The 8,806-nt window shown below is 41.8% G+C and overlaps 1 protein-coding gene across 6 annotated transcripts; it reads left to right on the forward strand.

The window, feature by feature from the left end:
* Positions 1-223: 223 nt before the first annotated feature.
* Positions 224-7,175, forward strand: cdca4 (cell division cycle associated 4). Of its 6 annotated transcripts, none has more exons than XM_020604204.1 (3): positions 224-571; positions 2,858-2,932; positions 4,613-7,175. In XM_020604204.1, exons 2-3 carry the CDS (start codon positions 2,861-2,863, stop codon positions 5,540-5,542), a joined length of 1,002 nt encoding a protein of 333 aa, XP_020459860.1. In that variant the 5' UTR covers positions 224-571; positions 2,858-2,860; the 3' UTR covers positions 5,543-7,175. The 6 variants fall into 6 exon arrangements, with proteins under 6 accessions (XP_020459860.1, XP_020459861.1, XP_020459864.1 ...); XM_020604205.1 differs by having other exon boundaries at positions 226-571; positions 2,858-2,906; XM_020604208.1 differs by lacking the exon at positions 2,858-2,932 and adding an exon at positions 4,139-4,279 and having other exon boundaries at positions 230-571.
* Positions 7,176-8,806: the final 1,631 nt, after the last annotated feature.

Here is an 8,806-nt window from a genome sequence, read left to right on the forward strand (position 1 = left end):
TCTTTGGCACAATGAAGCTGCCTGAATCTTACTGTGAACCAGTAAGATTTGTGCTTTTGTTGCATGTACAGATGGTCTTAGTGGGCACACACACGTCCTCACAAAAGCTGATGTGTGATGTCACAGTGTGAGTGAGTTCATCCAGGTCTGTGGACCTCCAATCTGTGCAGTCAAAGCAAGCCCGTAGCTCTGACTTTGTTCTATGTAATGTAATGTAAGTAGATGTAAATGTAGTATGAATGCAAAACGAACATCCCCCAAAAACCCTCTGCCTTTTTATCTATTGTTTTGGATGCCAGCGGCAGGGCTTCACTTGTTTGTCAAATGGCAGTATTAGTAGGGGAAAAAGGCAGGCAGAAGTGAGCAGAGAGGAATCCCGTGCATACGGCAGGCTCTGTCGGCTCCCCTCCCCCCTCCTTTCCTTCCCTCTTACAGTCCGCTCCGCAGCAGCAGGACAGAGGTAGTTCAGTTTTTGAAGCCGTGGCATGAATGATCTCATCTGAACCTGATCTCCGCTCTCCCTGCCGTCGATCCTATGACCGAGACGGGAATAAAATAACACAAACACGAGGTGAGTACGGCCACAGATCCGCCCGGCGATAGTCGTTTTTACCGGGCTCCCGCGTGGTCGTTTGTTGTTTTTAGGACCTTAATCGCCCGGCCGCGGCGAAAACTCTTGTTTTTGGCTAGAAAGGAGGAAGGACCGCGGAGAATGGGTGGTGGTGGTGGGTGGGCGCTTTTGGCTAATTAGGTTGCTAGCTTTCATTTTTTTGTGACCAAGAGGAAATTACCATAAAAAGGCCAAACGGAGAGGAATGCCAAGCGTTTTGTCTCTCCGCGGTAGCACCGTTTTCTGTTTCGGTTAACCAGTATCTTTAGCCCAGCTAGCGGCAGCTGTAGCGCGGATAGCCGGCTAGCTGTTAGCTACTAGAGCAAAATGGCCTCGTCACTCGGCAGCGATGCTGCTGAAAAGACAAAGCATGCGGCAGTCACGGCCAGCAGCTCCGTGTCGCTCTAAACAGCGGCTCAAATGGCTCTTAGTCATCGGCTAATGGTGGTTAAATCGTGTCGTTTATGGAGAAACGTGACAATTAAAGTCACCGTGTTTTACGTTTATTTATTCATTTAGTACGACGAGCTGTGAAAGTGGTGGGTTTTCATACCGTGGGGGATGGGTAATGCTAGGAGCCATTGACGTAAAGCGAGGCAGCATTTTGTTTGGTTTCTGGCTCCTAGCATAGACAGGCGCTCAGTTCAGAAGTCATGTTTTATACCGAATGCTGTATTTAAAGCGCTGTCTGACAGACATTTACACATATTTGTGTAAGACTAATATCTGACTCAAGTACTGTTTAAGTGATTCTAACGTGATACATTTTTTTTTGCACTTGATTACTCATTTCCTGATGCCTGCTAGACAGGCGTTTTTGAACACCATATATGTCAGCATTTTCATGTTAAATCTTATCAAAACTGTGTGACTACATTTACCGTAAAGCCCCGTGTTGAGGTTTAAATGACAGGGCTGACAATGAATGCTGATTTTATTGTTCCCACTCTCAATAATAGGTACACAGAAAAACACAATACCATAGTACAGTTAAGTTTTATCATGTTTAAAATTTGAAACCGAGTTCAGTTCACTTTTCTGTTTTTTGGTGTAGCTATAGCCGGATGCACTTTCAAAAGTTGTTAAGTGTCAATGTCATTGTGTTCATCAGTTTTGGTTTTGGGGACATTCTGGGAATTACTCTGAACAGGAAACATAAATTAATCTGATGATTATTTTCAGATTATCATGTATTACATGTCAACAAATAGTAAAAAAAAAAAAAAACCATTGTAACATCTGAGAGACCAAGGTAATTTCCTCCAAATGTCTCATGCCCAACAAACATCCCACAACCCAAAAATATAGTTTTTACAGTGACATAAAACACAGAAATGTAGCAAATCCTCACATTTGACAAGCTAATAGTAGAGCAAGAGTGACCTTTTTCAGTATTTTTACTTGAGAAATTTAAACTATTACTTGCTTATTAAAGCTTCTTCTTCTAGCTTCTACTTTATTTTATTGTCATTGCAAAATTGTGACACGTACAAGGAAATGTTGTTTGGAGCCAAGGGGCCCGGGCCGCTGCATACATATGCACCACCATCACGAGCAACTTGGGGGGGGTTCAGTGTCTTGCCCAAGGACCGTATTTATTAATATTATTTTCTGATGTTTCATCTCCAGAAGATATTTAAATTAAGTGATAGTCAGTAATTTAGAATAATTAGTATCAGAGATTTTTGTTTATTGTAACCAGGTCTGACATCTGCAGGGTCTGACAGACCCACAGTATGTGAAAAATGCAGTGCCTACAACGTTTGTTAACTGTAGCATGTAATATTGTTTTGGCTGCTACAGGTGCCTGATCAGAGTGATCATGATATAAATCACTTTGGCTCTTTTTTTTTTTATTTAGGAAAAAGACCCTCGCTTTGTAAATATTTTTAATTAGAATCCTTGAGATTTAACCACAAAATGCTAAAGTATAGGGTGTTCAAAAACAATATGTATCTATATTTGTCATGTCTAAAACTGTTTTTCTTGTGCAATGTGCTTTCTCTCAGTTTGTAGATCTTACTGGTTGTGTTTCATTTTTCTATTTCAAATTTTTACACACTGTTGTTGTCTTTCCTTTAGGGAGATAGTGCTCTCTAGTGTCTCTTGTTTAACAGGGGCCAGCACAAATGCACCACACAAGAAGACAACATGCGTCCATAATTGTTTTCTCACCCTTTGTATTTTAGATCTCCGGGCACCATCATAAATGACTTTTTTTTTCTCTCTGATTCTGTCCACTGTCAGGAAATGTTACTCTATGCGAGCGAGGACTCAAAGACCTCCAGCATTCAGGGTACATTAGACCCGCTTCTTTTTTTGGTATGGATTGTAATTTTGTAACATATGGTGCTGATTTAGTTGCCTCATCTGATCAATCAGGTGATGGCAGTAGCTGTAAATTAATCTTTCAAGAAGCTCAAGAACTCCCTTTGTTGAAAGGAGAAGTAAAGAACTTTGCAATCAGTTCTTAACAAATTAGAAATCAGTCTTTTTTTTTTATTTTGAACTTGATTATATCTTGATAAAATGTTAAATTATATGGTGTTTGCCATCCCACTTTTTGGCTCTAAAATCCTGCTTTACATCCCTGAGTTTACACTGTGTTAACTGTAAAATGGTTTAATTAGCACAGATGACAGGGTCTTGGTTTTGCCTGGCATTGTAAGATGGAAGTTGTAAAAAAACAGAAATTCGTGTTGCTGTGATAACAGCAGCAGTGACCCGTTTCCACAGTGAAGTGCACAGGTTTTTGTAAAATTGTTAACAACTCTTTGCTGTTTGAGTTTTGTCTAATGCTGTGCTGAGTCCAACGTGTATAAATATTTTCATTCCACCATTGTGATAATGTTTTACAGTGTCACACATAGAAATTTGAAGCAAGTGCACTCACACGCCCAAATGCCCTGCCCACAGGTCTTACACATGGGAGACACAGCTGGACACTGCGCACAATTTTTTTTGTCCGGTGCAAAATTAAATGCCACAGGCTGCTGTTCAGCGCTCAGTCTCCTATTTTCTTGCAGCCCATTTATTTTGGGAGTTGGAGGGCCTTTACTATTGGCAGGAGTGTTGCCCTGTTCCTGTAAGACATCTGTGTTCAAAGTGGTGTATAAAAAGGAAGTTGACTTTTCTTCCTCTCCTCAGTGAAGAGAAAGTGAAAATCTTGTTCTACTAGTTTTGAACTGTGGTGTGTATAGACCTGGAAACCTGATATCCCTTGTAAATATTAGTGGTTCGTGGTGGTACACTGTGAATATTGTAAATGCTATTATTTTTCATACACTTACCATTTTTTACTCCTTAAAAACACCTTTTTGATTAGGATATCTTTTTTTGATTTTCTTGATCACAGGTGGCTGTGGGAAAGACTAAGTGCACTGATCATGTAACTTGAGTGCTGTTTTTGTTTTCTGACAAAAGTCTCTCCAGACTGTGCTTACTTTGATGCAGCGTCTGCATTTAGTTGGAAACCATGCTATTTTCGGTGGCTCAGTGGTCTGTTAAAAGTGTGGTTGTTCCGCCCAGCAGGAGTCTTGCCTCAGACTGGCCTAAAATGGGCAGAAATGGTGCTGAACAAAAGCTGCTTGTCGCTCGTACAAAAGTACTTGAAGCGTTGCAGCCGGGACCAAGCTGCATTGCTATTGCCTGTGCCTCTCAACAGGAAAGGTATAGCAAACTTTAAGAAAAAACCTACAACAAACAATTAACTGCTTATTGTAGTTCACAAAGAGTTAGTAGAAATTATTTGTCACAGCTGCTGCTCAGCAGAGTGTAGCTCTAGCTCCCTCATGTCCATACACACATATTACACCACATAGCCTCATTACATCACACCTTTTACATAATTAATTACACACTGCACAATTTTTTTCACTATAATCTTAGCTAGTGCAATTCAGAACAGTAGGCATTTTGTGTGTTTGTCATTGTGATAAATTTGATCAGATAAATGTTTCCACTGGGTGTCTGACCGTGTCTCTGTCTCTTCACAATCACCAGAGAGACAACATGTTCCCGAAGGGCACCAAGCGCAAGTTTTCAGACTCTGGGGAGGAGCCGGTCTCCAGTGGTGACCAGGGCCAGGTAGCTTCATCCATGGCAGCTCGGACGCTGTCATCTTCTTATAGTTTGCAGCGGCAGTCGCTGCTCGACATGTCGCTGATTAAGCTGCAGCTCTGCCACATGCTGGTGGAGCCCAACCTGTGTCGCTCAGTGCTCATTGCTAACACGGTGCGGCAGATCCAGGAGGAGATGACCCAGGACGGCACCTGGCAGATAATGACCCAGGCCCTGGCAGCCGCCCAGTGTCCCAGTGACCGCCTGGTGGCCACGGAGGTGCTGTGCCGGCAGACAGATGCAGCAGCTCAAGCCGGGCAGAGCTCAAAGCCCTTCTCAGTGGTTGGCTTGGACGAAGGCTACCACTCTGAGGAGGTGGTGATGGAGGGAGATGTGGGGACAGAGGTCAACATGTCCACTTTGTCACCGGTCTCCCCACAGCTGTCCTCCTCTTCATACCTGACAGGCCCCTTTGGCATGGGGCCCTGCTGGGAGGAGGAAGAGGAAGATGGCGAGTGTGAGGAGGATGAAGAGGAGGACAGCGAGGTATGTGTGTCGGAGGGAGAGGACGGAGATCGGGACCACATGCGTGCAGACTCCAGGACAGGAGAGCAGGTTTTTGGGACTTTTGAGATCAAGCACCCAGCACCACCCCCTGACCCTGCACTGGAGGAACTGTTTTCAGATGTGGACCCGTCCTACTACGACCTTGACACAGTGCTGACAGGCATGCAGAGCGCCCCCAAGATGGGGCCTTACGATTTGCTGGAGAGCCTTTCTTCTCACGGGCCCACAGCCCTGAGCTCCAGCTCAAGCTGCAGGTCAGACCTGAATGAACTGGACCACATCATGGAAATCATAGTGGGATCCTGAAACACAGAACCTTTCTCCAGCCTGTACTGATCCCACAGGCTCTTTCCAGGCTATGCACAGTACATGTGCATGTTCTGTATGTGGTATTGTATACATGGAGATTGTTGGAGGTTTGGGGACAAGGTGGGAAATTAACAGCAAGCCAAGTAGATTTTGAAATTGGCTGTTAGGGATGTTGTTAGTCTACTCTCACAGCTACTTGGGCAAGTTGGCAGCTGCTTTTGGGACCTTCATCCTTTTATTCAAAACTGTAATTGGCAGTTTAAGTTGTTAGGGTGAAATACATTTTAAGATTCACAAGCGACCCTGGCCTGTCGGTTACTTTTCTACTTTGGTGATGATACCCAAACCTCGACGGTATCTGTGAGAAGGCAAAAATAATTACCTATACCATGATCCATTCTTATTTACCTACTTTCCATGTTTACGCCTGTCATACATTCTGGCATACTAGCTCCTTCTGATCGTACTCTCTGCTATTTTGTCCATTTCTATTTATTGTTACCTGGACTGAGGAACAATTCATCACACTACATGCATCAGAGACCAGAACAAATTGTAAATCCAAATCTATGAATTAATGCATATTTTCCTAAAGATTTGAGCAATTATGAATGGAATATATGTAGATGTATGTATGTGTATATAGAAATATATTTTTTGCATTATACAGCTGGGGGATTTTGCAAATATCATTTGATATTATTGTTTTTTCCTCCCAAGCAGTTTTTAAGATTTTAATGTAGCCAGACGCGAGACAGTGTCTTCCCATGGTTTGGTATAACAAGTCGACTGTAACCACCGGTGTCAGGACTGGCATCGTCACACATTTCTAGGCGCTGTTCTTTCATTTTCTCTAAAGCTTTATGCAAGGCAGGGAAGTTACAGCCAGCCACCATCCAAACTCTCACTAAGGTCTGTCCATTTCTGGTAAGTTTACAGTAGCCAGTGGATGAAGTGAAGTAAGTTTCCTGCCCTGCTTTACTGATCTAATAATAATAGCAGCTTTTTCCTGACGCATTCGGAGAAACCCCGGGGTGATAACTGCATCAAGAAGCCATATTTCTTTCTCTCATTTGTTAGAACTACAAATGAAGAATAATGTATGTCAACCCATCTAATTTATTGTTTTTATTTATTGTATTTATTATATCCAGGTACAGACATGCCATACTGACTTAACAAATCAACCATGAGGCCCGATGAAATATTTAGCCAAATTTTGCCCTCTGTTTTGAATGCAGTACCTATTTATTCCTCACGTTTTATTAAAATTAGTAGTAATAATAACCCGGTTACTATGCAGCTCTGTCATACATGTTTCAAAATGATTGTATTCAACTCAAATGTCCTTTAATTCCTTTATGCAAACAGTTGCCTTTCTCCTGAAGATACGGAAAATCAAAAGCATTTTTCAAACTTGTTACTTAACAATGATGAAGAGATTAACTCAGGCAAACAAGATGTATTGACTAAAAATACAGTATTACGACACGCTTAATACCTTACCACAACACTCCTGAAGGATGTCACTCTGGTGTGAATGGGAGCTAGAACTCAAAGACTAATGACCGTTGTAAAATGTATGCATTTTTTTATATTAAGGAAAAACATTGTAGCATCTTTGTAAATATTTTTTATAATAAAAGGTGCAACTATTGATTGTGCGTGTTGTGGGCTGAATGACTTATTTTACTTGTAGGCAAAAACGGTTTCCTCTACAATGAATGAGTTCTTTTTGTTTGTTGTTGCCTGCTTTTGTTATACAAATGTATACGAGCAGCCTTATGTGTCAACAGCACCCATAGAAAAAAGCTAAACTACAGTCTTCTGAACATTTCAACCTGCTCAGCCATCTGTGGCACTCTGCCACAAGCCCATTCATTTATACTAAAGACAAATATTACAAAACAGGTTGCAATAATATAAGAATATACAAGCCATTCCAGTGCTGACTTGGCAGTACACTTCGGGTCACCGTGGTGCTGAAATCTGAACCATTGCCTCAGACTCGGGTTTTCTTCAAGGACCTCTCTATGTTTTGGCTTCGTTGTCTCCTCGGGCCAGAGAATCTTCTTCCTCCTGCTTTGAGTCCTCTAAATGCTGTTTGACAAACTCCAAGCAGCTGTCATCTGTCTTGTACTCCATGTCTTCTGTCCACCCATTGTACCATAAAGGCCTGAGTGATGGAGAGCTGCTGAGATGGTCGTCTTTCCAGCAGCTTCTCTATCTCTGCAGAGGACTTTTAAAGCTCTGTTAGAGGGACTGTTGGTCTCATCCCTGAGAACATGGGAACACTCAGGGCTTTGAAAATGGCTTGTTCTGATCTGTGCTCGGCCACAATTTTATCACTGAGGGCTAGAGAGAATTTCATTAGTCAGATCCTCCAGTAAATTCATTTTGCCAAGGGTGGACTTCAGTCAGGTTCTAGATATCTCAAGGACAACAGGAGCACCTGGAGAGCGTATGTACCTCCGCCAAAGTGCAACATTCACTCACGCAAGGGGATCTCTTGTGAAAGATGAGATCCAGAACACAAAATGTCCAAAAATCCTTGATTCGGATCAGATCTGGATCATCTTTTAGAGTATGATAGGCAGTTATACTGTGCATCTTACTGGAACATTCGTGGTTCTGTCTTCACTATGGGCCAAGTTAGGGCAGAAAATATGAGTTAAATGGGTTTTCAACGTTGGTTTGAAATGGCCAGCCAAACCGGAATCCTGATGAGATCCGAATGAAATTTGGTCTGGTGATGGACACTGTCACCTTACAAATGTGTGTCAAATTTCAAACATGTCATTTTGATAACTTCTGACCAAGATATGATTTTTTTTTTTTTTATTTTGTCATGTGTTAATGGTGGAAATTTTGGTGTGATTTTTTTTTGTTTTAATTTTTTGTGACCCTAACCTTTGACCTTTTCAGGCAAAAATCTAATCACTTCTAGGTTTGGCCCGATGTCTGTACCAAGTATGCTGATGATCCATCCAGCCATTTGTCCATAATCCTGCTAACCAACACACACACACGGAATCAAAAACAAAACCTCCTTGGTGGAGTTAAGCAAACAGTATAAACATGTACACAATTTTGACTAGCACAGTAAATGTTCTCAATGAATTTGTGTATGAGAAATTTCAGTATCTGACATTTAATACATTTACCAAAAATCTAAAATGTTTTCAATTTGCGATTAAGGGGTTACTGCGTGATGATGGGCAAAATGGCAGTTTTATCTATCTCCAATTTAAACTACAACAC

The sequence above is a fragment of the Monopterus albus genome, unplaced genomic scaffold (genome assembly GCF_001952655.1).
Source record: "Monopterus albus unplaced genomic scaffold, M_albus_1.0 scaffold64.1, whole genome shotgun sequence".
Classification (NCBI taxonomy): Eukaryota; Metazoa; Chordata; class Actinopteri; order Synbranchiformes; family Synbranchidae; genus Monopterus; species Monopterus albus.

Coding starts and splice junctions, on each gene's coding strand:
- cdca4 (XM_020604204.1), top strand. CDS start 2,861: ATGTTACTCTATGCGAGCGAGGACTCAAAGACCTCCAGCATTCAGGGT. Junction 2,933..4,612: donor TAGACCCGCTTCTTTTTTTG/GTATGGATTGTA, acceptor CACAATCACCAG/AGAGACAACATGTTCCCGAA.